The sequence below is a fragment of the Trichechus manatus genome, unplaced genomic scaffold (genome assembly GCF_000243295.1).
Source record: "Trichechus manatus latirostris isolate Lorelei unplaced genomic scaffold, TriManLat1.0 scaffold00061, whole genome shotgun sequence".
Lineage (NCBI taxonomy): Eukaryota > Metazoa > Chordata > Mammalia > Sirenia > Trichechidae > Trichechus > Trichechus manatus.
The window spans coordinates 2,228,473-2,241,312 of NW_004443997.1; the positions used below are offsets into that span (position 1 = coordinate 2,228,473).

Sequence of the window (12,840 nt, forward strand, 5' to 3'; positions counted from 1 at the left end):
GCTGAGTTCTTTATCTCTTCATTTGATGTTTTAGGGTTTCAGGATTGTTGTATTCTCTGTTTGGCTTAGTTTCTCGTATCTTTGCTGTGGAGGGATGGTGTGGTGCTTCTACCTAGAGCGGCATTTTTTCCTGTTTTTTTTTTTTTAATTTGAATTTTCCTCTACATTTTTTTCCGACTCTGTCCAAGACCCTCTATTGTGATCCTTGTCAGAGTGATCGGTGGTGGAAGCTGGGCACCATCTAGTTCTTTGGGGCTCAGGCTGGTGGAGGCTGTGGTTCATGTGGCCCACCAGTTCTTTGGACTAATATTTTCCTTGTGTCTTTGGTTTTCTTCAGTCTCCTTTGCTCCAGGTGGAATGGGACCAATATACTTATGTTAGGTGGCCACTTGAAAGATTTTAAGATCCCAGACGCTAGTCACCCAAGTAGGATGTGGAACATTTTCTTTACGAACTATGTTATGCCAGTTCACTTAGGACATGGTCCCCAGCCCTCAGCCCCAGTAACTTAGTCCCTTACAGTGTTTGGATGTGTCTAGGAAGCTCCTATGACTTTGCCTTGGTTAAGTTGTGCTGACTTCCCCAGTATTGTGTTGTCTTTCCTTTCACCGAAGTTAATGCTTGTCTACCATCTAGTTAGTGATTTCCTCTCCCCACCCCTCCCTCATAACCATCAAAGATTTTCACCCTTTTTCTTGTAGTTAAAAGGGGAAAATAAAAGATTTTTTGATTCATGAAGAATCTGCTCACTAAGAAGTATATATTAAGCCACTGTCTGAACTTCCATTAAAAAGAGATTAAACGGAGAATGGAAAAGAAGATCGACTCCAGGTGAGTGATGACTTTTGTCAAAAAAAAAAGATAACTGTAATTATGGTCCGTATAAAAGTTTGTAAACACTTTGTGAGGGAATAACCTTTTTCCTAAATCATGAATGGGCGAGGTAGGAATTAGGAATAAGAATTTTTTTCTTTTGTCATTGATACTTTGAATTTCTCATCTAGAGTATAATGCGCATTTCATACATTATGTTATAGTCAAAAAGTGTTTTGAATGTGTGAAAATACCCATCATTAAAATTCTGATTTTGACCAGAAGTGTTTAGGAGTGGTTAGTGAGGTTAGGAGTTACTACATCAATGCTGTGATTGGCTACTGTAACTTTCTTTGTTTTTGTTTTTTGTTTTTAATTGTGTTATGGTAAAATATATATAACAAAATTTGCCACTTTAGCTGTTTTTAAGCATACGATTCAGTGACGTTAATTACATTCATAATGTTGCACAGTGATCACCAGTATCTTTTTCATCACCCCAAACAGAAACTCTGTATCCATTGAGTAATAACTTCCTATTTCCCCTGCCCCCAGTTCCAGATAACCTCTAATATACTTTATCTCTATGAACTTTCCTATCCTAGATATTTCGTTTAAGTGAAATCATACAATATTTGCTCTTTTGGGTCTGGCTTCACTTAGCATAATGTTTTTAAGGTTCATCCACGTTGTAGTGTGTATTACAACCTCATTTCTTTTTTTTTTAATTTTACATAGCCAGTTGGTAACTATGAAGTTTAATATTAAAAAACAAAGATTAGTTAAGATTCTAAAAACATTAAAGCTATGGATATTGAGAATTACATATAGTTTTGCTTTCCAGAGTGATGATAAAATATGTATTTTTTTTTAAAGACAGATCTTTATTGTTGTAGTTTAAGTGAAAGTTTACATTTCAAGTTAGTGTCTCACACAAAAATTTATAGATACATTGTTATGTGACCCTAATTGCTATCCTTGTACTGTGACAGCACACTCCTCCTTTCCACCCCTGATTTCCCATGTCCATTCAACCAGCTCCTAACCCTCTAAAATATGTCTCATTTTAGTAATTAACATTTTTTTACTGTGGTAAAATATATGTAACAAAAAAATTGCCATTTTAACTGTTTTTAAATGTACGGTTCAGTGACTTAATTACCTTCACTATGTTCTGCAGCTATCACCACTCTATTTTCAAAAGTTTTTTGTCCCTCTAAATAGAAACTCGGTACCCCTTAAATAATAACTCCCCATTTTCCGCTCCCTCTAGTTCCTGCTAACCAGAAATAAACTTTTACCTCTATGCATTTGCTTTTTCTAAGTATTTCACGTAAGTGGAGTTATCTAGCATTTGTCCTTCTGTGTCTTAACTCATTTACTCAGCATAATGTGCTTTCAAGGTTCATCCATGTCATAGCATGTATAAGAACTTAATTTTTCTTTATGGCTGAATAATATTTCATTGTATCAGTATACCACACATTGTTTATCTATTCATCTGTTGAGGGACACTTGGGTTGTTTCTACCTTTTGGCTATTGTAAATAATGCTACTATGAACGTTGGCGTACAGGTATCTTTTTGAGTCTCTGCTTTCAATTCTTTTGGGTATATACCAAGGAGTGGATCTTAACCTTGTTCTAGCTCCTAGTCTCCTGCGCTTCCTTCTTAATTGAACACTAGATGAAAATATTCTTTGTAAACTGCATTTCTAAAGTTATTTTCTGAGAAAGAAAACTTAGAACAGACTGAGCCATACTCAGAAGTGTGGTTCACTCATTCTTCCTGTCCAGATGATGGTTGATCATGGTTGCTTTCAGCCCGCATTAAGGTTCTTTTGATTCCAAATAGAATGCAACTGTGACTAGCTTAGTCAAAAGAAGGGAATTTACAGGAAAGAGATGGAGGGGTTAGCTCTGTGGGCTCACAAACCTCAGATCGACAAGAGTGGGCATAGGATTCACAGCTAGCCAATTTTGAGTACCCCCCTGCCCTGGGCACAGTGATTGGTTCAGGGGTAGGCATGTGACCTCATAGGACCAATCAGAGGTTTTTCTTTTAAGGTTGAAACAACCATTTAAAGAGAGAGGCCCTCATAATGCTGGGGTTGCTATGACCAGGCTGGCAGCAGTTTCAGTCTCCACCATGCAGAGTTAACAGGGAGCCCCTGATGTAGGAGGTAAGCAGGTCAGCATACTGAGAGAAGTGGGAAGACCTGACAATGTTGAGACCTCAGTACTAGGCTCTGGTTCCTGCAGTTCTTTTTTCCATTCAGAATATTTCCAAAGTACAAGAGCCAGGAAATTAGCTTTTTGTGCTGGATATCTTCTTTAGTTTACTCCTCCAGATCTAATCTTCACTCTTCTACATCCAGGGACTTCTGACTTCTAGTTGGTTTTGACCGAAGGGGAGCCCTGGCAGGAGATTGTAGGGAGAGAGGAGAGTGAGGCTAGGGTGTTTATTCCCTTGACTCTTTCCTTGCAAGAGAGTTGGCTGTGTCCCTCCACTGAAGCTCATGGCACCTCGTAAGTTGGTAGACTCTATATGACTCTTCTCCTTCTGGGTTCTGGTAATTGTTTCATCTCCTTTTTTATTGTGGGAAAAAATTACTAATTCAGTTTCTTTGCTTGTTATAAGTCTGTTCAGAGTTTCTGTTTCTTCAAGAGTCAGTTTTTGTTTTTTTTTTTTTTTTTTTTTTAGGAATATGCCCATTTCATCCAAGTTATCCAATTTGTTGGCATACAGTTTATAATATTCCCTTGTGTCTTAGTTATCTAATGCTGCTGTAACAGAAATACCACAAGTGGATGCTTCAACAAACAGAAGTTATTCTCTGACAGCCTAGTAGTCTGAATTCAGGATGCCAGCTCCAGGAGAAGGCTTTCTGTCTCTGTCAGCTCTGGAGGAAGGTCCTTGTCATCAGTTTTCCTCTGGACTAGGAGCTTCTCAGCGCAGGGACCCTGGGTCCAGTGGACGTACTCTTCTCCTGGCACTACTTTCTGGGTGGTGTGAGGTCCCCATGTTCCTCTGCTCACTTCTTTTTAATCTCAAAAGAGATTGATTTAAGACACAACCTAATCTTATAGATTGAGTCTTGCCTCATTAACGTAAGTGCCTCTAATCCCACTTCATTAACTTCATAGAGGTAGGATTTACAACACATAGGAAAATCACTTCAGATGATAAAATGGCGGACAGTCGCATAATACTGGGAATCATGGCCTAGTCAAATTGACAGATATTTTTGGGGGACACAGTTCAATCTGTGACATTCCACCCTTTGGCCCCACAAAATTCATGTCCTTGCCACATGTAAGACACGTTCACCCCATCAGATCATAGCAAAAGTCTTAAATCAGCTCCAAGTCTAAAATCCAAAAATTCCTCTTTATCTCTGAAATCTAGAATACAAAGTACCTTCTTCCAAAGCACAATGGTGGAACAGGTACAAGCTAGACATTTCCATTACAAACAGGAGAAATTGGAGGGAAGGCATGGATGACAGGTACCAAGCAAGTCAGCAGAACCTTATATTAGCCCTTAAGGCTTGAAAATAGTCCTCTGTTTTCTGAGTCCGTTTAGACAATGGTCCTGCCCTCCAGACTAGGTATTGGACACACTCTCTTGATTCTTTGAGTGAGGCACTTCAGCCCTGGGCTTCAGCTCCACCTTCCAGGTGCATGGGAATGGCAACTCTGCTCTCTCAGATTCTGGTGGCACCATTCTGCTAGTCCATCTGAGACCTTTTGAGACTTCAGAGGTCGTTGTCTTGTGCTTTGAGACTGCGGCAGCTCTGCTTCCTGTATTCCTTGTCTCCTCAGCTTTTGCTTCCTGGTTCGTTGGCCTCTAGGCCCCTTGGGTGCATCTGCCGCGCTGGGGCAAGTGTTTCAAAGCTCTTTAGCCCCACTTATAAGTGCCTGGAGGCACCCCACTCTGCCAGGAAGCCTCCTATGCAAAGGGACTCTGCTCTTTCACTCCGTGGGTCGGCTCCAGTGCTTTCTCAGTTGGTCTCCTGGTTCTGCTGTTGAAGTTTCTCTGCTGCTGTTGCTTCTCACCATCTGCACCTTCTGAAGTGTAATGGCTATCCTCACTTCCTTCTGAGTCTTCACCAGAATTGTCTTTGAGATCCACAATTCCGCCAACAATCTCTTCAAGACATTCATTGTTGTTGTTGTTGGGTGCTGTCAAATCGGTTCCAACTCATAGTGACCCTACCTACAACAGACAGAAACACTGCCCAGTCCTGCACCCTTCTCAGAATCATTGTTGTGCTTGACCCCATTGTTGCAGCCACTGTGTCAGTCTGTCTCATTGAAGGTCTTCCTATTTTTTGCTGACCCTCTGCTTTACCAAGCATGATGTCCTTTTCCAGGGACTGATCCCTCTTGATAACACTTCAAAGTATGTGAGATGTAGTCTCACCATCCTTGCTTCTAAGGAGTATTCTGGCTGTATTTCTTCCAAGACAGATTTGTTCATTCTTTTGGCAATCCAAGGTATATTCAGCATTCTTCTCCAAGGCATGTTCAGTTTCTTCACCAATGCCATAATTCAAAGGCGTGAATTCTTCTTTGGCTGTCCTTATTCATTGTCCAGCTTTCACATGTGTATGAGGTGATTGAAAACACCATGGGTAGGGTCAGACACAGCTTAGTCTTCGAGGTGACATCTTTGCTTTTTAACACTTTACAAAGGTCTTTTCAGCAGATTGCCCAGTGCAATGTGTCATTTGATTTCTGGATTGCTGCTACCATGGGTGTTGATTGTGGATCCAAGTAAAATGAAATCCTTGACAACTTCATTCTTTTCTCCGTTTATCACGATATAGCTTATTGGTCCATTTGTGAGGATTTTGTTTTCTTTATGTTGAGGTGTGATCCATACCGAAGGCTGTGGTCTTTGATCTTCATCAGTAAGTGCTTCAAGTCCTCTTCACATTTGGGAAGCAAGGTTGTGTCATCTGCATGTCACAGGTTTTTAATGAGTCTCCCTCCAGTTCTGATGCCACATTTTTCTTCATATAGTGCAGCTTGGTTAATTTGTTCAGCATACAGATTGAATCACTATGGTGAAAGGATACAACACTGACCCACACCTCTCCTAACTTTGAACTACGCAGTATCCCCTTGTTCTCTTCAAATGACTGTCTCTTGGTGTATATATAGGTTTCATGAGCACAATTAAGTGCTGAAATTCCCATTCTTGGCAGTGTTACCCATAATTAGTTATGATCTGCATAGTCGAGTGCATTTGCATAGTCAGCAAAACACAGGTAAACATCTTTCCGATATTCTCTGCTTTCAGCCAGGATCCATCTGACATCAGCAGTGATATCCGTGGTTCCACATCCTCTTCTGAATCTGGCTTGAATTTCTGGCAGCACACTGTCCATGCACTGCTGCAGCTGCTTTTGAATGATCTTCAGCCAAGTTTTACTTGTGTGTGATAGTAATGATATTGTTCAATAATTTTAGCATTCGGTTGGATCACCTTTCTTTGGAATAGGCATAAATATGGATCTTTTCCAGTCGGTTGGCCAGGTAGCTGTCTTCTAAATTTCTTTGCATAGATGGGTGAGTGCTTTCAGTGCTGCATCCCTTTGTTGAAACATCTCAGTTGGTATTCTGGCAGTTCCTGGAGCCTTGTTTTTCGACAATGCCTTCAGTGCAACTTGGACCTCTTCTTTCAGTACCGTCGGTTCCTGAGCATATGCTACCTCCTGAAATGGTTGAACTACGACCAATTCTTTTTGGTATAGTGACTCTGTGTATTCTTTTCATCTTCTTTTGATGCTTCCTGCATCCTTTAATATTTTTCCCATAGAATCCTTCAATATTGCAACTCGAGACTTGAGTTTTTTCTTTCAGCTTGAGAAATGCTGAGCATGTTCTTCCCTTTCGGTTTTCTAACTCCAGGTCTTTGCACATGTCATTATAATACTTTTCTTTGTCTTCTCAAACTGCCCTTTGGAATCTTTTGTTCAGCTCTTTTACGTCATCATTTCTTCCTTTTCTTTAGCTACTCGATGTTTAAGAGCAAGTTTCAGAGTCTCTTCTGACATCCACTTTAGTCTTTTCTTTCTTTCCTGTCTTTTTAAGGCCCTTTTGCTTTCTTCATGTTCAATGTCATTCTACAACTCGTCTGGTCTTCAGTCTTTAGTGCTCAATGCGTCAAATCTATTCTTGACATGGTCTCTGAATTCAGGTGGGATATACTCTAGGTCATGCTTTGGCTCTCATGGACTTGTTCTAATTCTCTTCAGCTTAAACTTGAACTTGCATATGAACAATTGATGGTCTGTTCTGCAGTCGGCCGCTGGCCTTGTTCTGACTGATGATATTGAGCTTTTTCACCATCTCTTTCCACAGGTGTAGTTGATATGATTCCTGTGTATTCCATCTGGCGAGGTCCACCTGTATAGTCGCCGTTGATATTGTTAAAAAAAGGTATCTGCAATGAAGAAGTCGTTGGTCTTGCAAAATTCTATCATGCTGTCTCCAGCATCATTTCTGTCACCAAGGTCACGTTTTCAAACTACCGATTCTTCTTTGTTTCCAACCTTTGCATTCCAATCACCAGTCATTATCAATGTATCCTACTTGCATGTTCGATCAATTTCAGACTGCAGAAGTTGGTAAAAATCTTCAATTTTTCATCTTTGGCCTTAGTGGTTGGTGGGTAAGGTGAATAATAATGGTATTAACTGGTCTTCCTTGTAGATGTGTGGATATTATCCCATCACTGACAGCACTGTACTTCAGGATAGATCTTGAAATGTTCCTTTTGACGATGAATGCAACGCTGTTCCTCTTGAAGTTGTTATTCCTGGCATAGTAGACCATATGATTGTCCCATTCTGAATGGCCGATACCAGTCCATTTCAGCTCACTAACACCTAGGATATCATTGTTTATGTGTTTCATTTCATTTTTGATGATTTCCATTTTTCTTAGGTTCATACTTTGTACATTCCACGTTCCAATTAATGGGTGTTTGCAGCTGTTTCTTCTCATTTTGATTCATGCCACATAAGCAAACGAAAGTCCCAAAAGCTTGACTCTATCCACATCATTACGGTCGACTCTACTTTGAGGAGGCAGCTCTTCCCAAGTTGTCTTTTGAGTGCCATCCAACCTGAGGGACTCATCTTCTGGCACCATATCAGACAATGTTCCGCTGTTATCCATAAGGTTTTCAACTGGCTAATTCTTTTCAGAAGTAGACTGCCAGGTCCTTCTTGCTAGTCTGTCTTAGTCTGGAAGCTCAGCAGAAACCTGTCCGCCATGGGTGACCCTGCTGGTATTTGAATACTGATGGCATAGCTTCCAGCATCACAGCAACACCCAAGCCCCCACAGTACGACAAACTGACAGATGTGTGGGTAGGCTTTTTCTATTAGGCACTTTAAAACTCTCGCAGCCTCTATCCATTCACAGTTTCAAAACTGCTTCCACTTTTTAAGTATCTGTTAGAATAGCACTCAACTCTTCCAGTACCAAAATCTGTCTTAGTGATCTAGTTCTGCTATAACAAAAACAGCACAAATGGATGGCTTCAATGAACAAGTTTATTCTCTCACAGTCTAGTAGGCTAAAAGTCCAAATTCAGGGCGCCAGCTCCAGGGGAAGTCTTTCTCTCTTTTGTCGGCTCTGGAGGAAGGTCATCATCAGTCTTCCCCTGGACTAGCTGCTTCTCAGTGCAGGGACCCTGGGTCCAAAGGACACACTCTTCTCCTGGAACTATTTTCTTGGTGGTAAGAGGTCCCCATGTCTCTCTGCTCCTCTTTCTTCTATCTCAAAACAGATTGCTTTAAAACATAATCTAATCTTGTAGTTTGAGTCCTGCTTTATTAACATAACTGCCGCTAATCCCGCCTCATTAACACCATAGAGGTAGGATTCACATTAGATGACAGAATGGTGGACAATCACACAGTACTGGGAATCATGGACTAGCCAAGTTGACACTCATTTTTAGGGGAAACAATTCAATCCATAATACGTTGTAATTTTTTTAATTTCTGAAGCATCAGTGGTAATGTCCTCTCTTTCATTCCTAATTATGGTTATCTATGTCTCTTCTCTTTTTTCCTTGGTAAGTTTAGTTAAAGGTTTGTCAGTTTTGTTAAGGGACCCTTATATGAACTAATTTCCATTGAGATCCTGTTGCTTGCAAACTAGAGTGCTAATATACCGAAATTTCTTTTGAAATCTACTAGATCGTGGGCAAGGTGGGAGGAAGGGCAGCTCCAGAGACCTTTTCAGCAAGTATATGTACCTTTCTTCCTAAGCAGTGCCATCCTTGTGCTTCTGCCTCCAACAACTTGTCAAGCCTATGTCTTAGCTCAAAATTCAGAAGTCCTGGGAGAATCTGGTTGGTTCAGTGTGAGTCAGGTTTCCCCCTCTGCTCTAATCAACTGAGACTTCAAGGAGTGTCATAGAGTTAAGTGTAGCTGCTGAGGTCTTGCCGCTGTTGATTAGGGAAGTTCCTACAGAAGAAGGGATTCTTAGGAACTGAAACAAAACTCTGGGAGTGTTTAGTACATGGTCCATGGAGTACTTCAGACCGACCTTATTTCAGCTTCTGAAGCAAATTAACCATGGTGTTAAAGTGAAGCTCCATGGACTCTAACTCTGGCACCAATTCCCCAAATGTCTCTGCTACTTTAGGTTGTGGAACCTAAGGGAATGCATTGCTTAAAAAAAAATTAAACAGTGGTGTATAATATAAATACAGAAATCGCATAAAATGTACAGTTTAATACATCATTTTGAGACAAATGGATAACTAGGTAAAGAAATAACATTATAAACACCTCAAAATTCCCTTTTGTATATCCTTTCCAGATCGTACTCCTTTATTCTTCCCTGGAGTTAACCACTATCCTACCTTTAATAGTAATCACTTTTTCAAATTTCTTTTTTTTTTCTTATTGTTGTACTTTAAGTGAAAGTTTCCAATTCAAGTTAGTCTCTCATAGAAAAATTTATGCATACATTGTTATGTGATCCTAATTGCTCTCCTTATACTGTGACAGCACACTCTTCTTTTCCACCCGGATTTCCTGTGTCTGTTCAGCCGGCTCCTGACCCTCTCTGCCTTCTCATCTCTCCTTTGGACGGGAGCTCCCCATTTAGTCTCATGTATCTGCTTGAGCTAAGAAGCATACTCCTGACGAGTATCATTTTATGTCACATAGTCCAGTCTATGTCTGAAGAGTTGGCCTCGGGAATGGTTTTAGTTTAGGGCTATCAGAGAGTCTGGGGTCCATGTCTCCTGGGGCCCCTCCAGCCTCAGTCAAACCAGTAAGTCTGGTCTTTTTACTAGAATTTGAGTTCTGCACCGCACTTTTCTTCTGTTCCATCAGGGATTCTCTGTTGTGTTCCCTGTCAGGACGGTCATTGGTGGTAACCGGGCACCATCTGGTTCTTCTGTCTCAGGCTAATGAAGTCTCTGATTTATGTGACCCTTTCTGTCTCTTGGGCTAATACCTTCCTTGTGTCTTTGGTGTTCTTCATTCTCCTTTGCTTCAGGTGAATTGGACCAGTTGATGCATCTTACATGGCCACTCGCTAGCTTTTAAGACCCCAGATGCCACTCATCAAAGTGGGATGCAGAACTTTTTCTTAATAAACTTTGTTATGCCACTTGACCTAGACAAACCCTGAAAGCATGGTCCCCAGACCCCCACCCCTGCTACTGTGTTCCTCAAAGTGTTTGGTAGTATTCAGGAGACTTCTTAGCTTTGATTTAGTCCAGTTGTGCTGACTTCCCCTGTAGTGTGTGTTGCCCTTTCCTTCACCTAAGATACTTCTTGTCTACTCTTTAGTTAGTGAATACCCCTCTCCCTCCCTACCAACCCTTGTAACCATCGAATGTTTTATTCTGTGCTTAAACCTTTTCTTGTATTGTTATAATAGTGATCTTGTACAATATTTGTCCTTTTGCGACTGACTAAATTCACTCAGTATAATGCCTTCCAGGTTCCTCCATGTTATAAGATTTTTCACGGATTCATCGTTGTTCTTTATGGTTGTGTACTATTCCATTGTGTGAATATACCATAATTTGTTTATTCGTTCGTTGATGGGCACCTAGGTTGTTTCCATCTTTTTGCTATTGTGAACAGTGCTGCAATGAACATGAATGTGCAGATATCTATTTATGTGACGGCTCTTATTTCTCTAGGATATATTCCAAAGAGCAGGATTGCTTTATCGTATGGTTCTTCGATTTCTTGGTTTTTAAGGAAGTACCAAATCGATTTCCAAAGTGGTTGTACCATTTTACATTCCCACTAGCAGTATATAAGTGTTCCAGTCTCTCCACAACCTCTCTAACATTTATTATTTTGTGTTTTTCGAATTAATACTAGCCTTGTTGAGGTAAGATCGTATCTCATTTTAGTTTTAATTTGCTTTTCTCTAATAACTAATGATTGTGAGCATTTCCTCATGTGTCAGCTGCCTGAATGCCGTCTTTGGCGAAGTCTGTTCATATCCTTTGCCCATTTTTTAATTGGGTTATTTGTCTTTTTGTTGTTGAGGTTCTGCAGTATCTTGTAGATTTTAGAATTAAACCCTGATTGGATTTGTTGTAGTCAAAAATTTTTTCCCAGTCTGTAGATTTGTTTTTTGTTTTTTTTTACTCTTTTGATGAAGTCTTTTGATGAGCATAATTGTTTGATTTTTCGGAGCTCCCAGTTATCTGGTTTCTTTCCTGGTGTTCATACATTGTTAGTAATGTTTTGTATTCTGTTGATGCCATGTATTAGGGCTCCTAGTGTTGTCCCTGTTATTTCTTCCATGATAGTTATAATTTTAGATTTTATATTTAGCTCTTTGATCCATTTTGAGTTAGTTTTTGTGCATGGTATGAGGTATGGGTCTTATTTCAGTTTTTTGCAGGTGGGTATCCAGCTATGCCAGCACCATTCGTTAAAGAGACTGTCTTTTCCCTAATTAACAGACTTCGAGCTTTTGTCAAATATCAGCTGCTCACAGGTGGATTAATTTGTGTCTGGATTCGCAATTCTGTTCCATTGGTCTATGTATCTGTTGTTGTACCAGTACTAGGATGGTTTGACTATTGTAATGGTATAATATGTTCTAAAATCAGGTAGTGTGAGGTCTCCTACTTTGTTGTTCTTCTTCAGTAATGCTGTACTTATCTGGGGCTTCTTCCCTTTCCGTATGAAGGTGGTGATTTGTTTCTCCATCTCATTAAAAAATGCCATTGGAATTTGGATCGGGATTGCATTGTATCTGTATATCACTTTGGGTAGAATTGACATTTGCACAATGTTAAGTCTTCCTATCCATGAGCAAAGTATGTTTTTCCAGTTATGTAGGTCTCTTTTGGTCTCTTGCAGTAGTGTCTTGTGGTTTTCTTTGTATAAATCTTTTACATCCTTGGTTAGACTTATTCTTAAGTATTTTATCTTCTTGTAGGCTATTTTAAATGGTACTGAAGATTTGCTTTTTGAAGTTCTCTTTGTTGGTGTAGAGAAATCCAACTGATTTCTGTATGTGTATCTTGTATCCTGATACTTTGCTGAAATCTTTTATTAGTTCCAGTAGTTTCCTTGTGGATTCTTTTGGGGTTTTCTGTATATGAGATTATATCATCTGCAAATAGAGATACTTTTACTTCTTCATTACCAATTTGGATGCCCTTTGTTTCTTTTTCTAGCCTAATTTCTCTGGCTAGGACCTCCAGCACAATGTTGAATAAGAGTGGTGATAAAGGGCATCCATGTATGGTTCCCATTCTCAAGGGGAATGCTTTCAAACTCTGTCCATTTAGGATGATGTTGGCTGTTGGCTTTGTATAAATACCCTTAATTATGTTGAGGAATTTCCCTTCTATTCCTATTTTGCTGAGAGTTTTTATCATGAATGGGTATTGGACTTTGTCAAATGCCTTTTTGGCATCAATTGATAAGATCATGTGGTTTTTCTGTTTTGTTTTATTTATGTAATGGATTACACTGATTGTTTTTCTAATGTTGAACCATCCCTGCATA

The 12,840-nt window shown here is 39.9% G+C and overlaps 1 protein-coding gene across 1 annotated transcript in view; it reads left to right on the forward strand.

Moving 5' to 3' along the window:
- SFI1 (SFI1 centrin binding protein) overlaps positions 1-12,840 on the forward strand; it is a 124,318-nt gene that overhangs the window by 10,818 nt on the left and 100,660 nt on the right. Inside the window, exon 2 of the mRNA XM_023733708.1 lies at positions 702-831. Within this exon, the coding sequence (XP_023589476.1) occupies positions 809-831 (23 nt within the window). The 5' untranslated portion in view covers positions 702-808. The remainder of the gene's footprint in view (positions 1-701; positions 832-12,840) is intronic.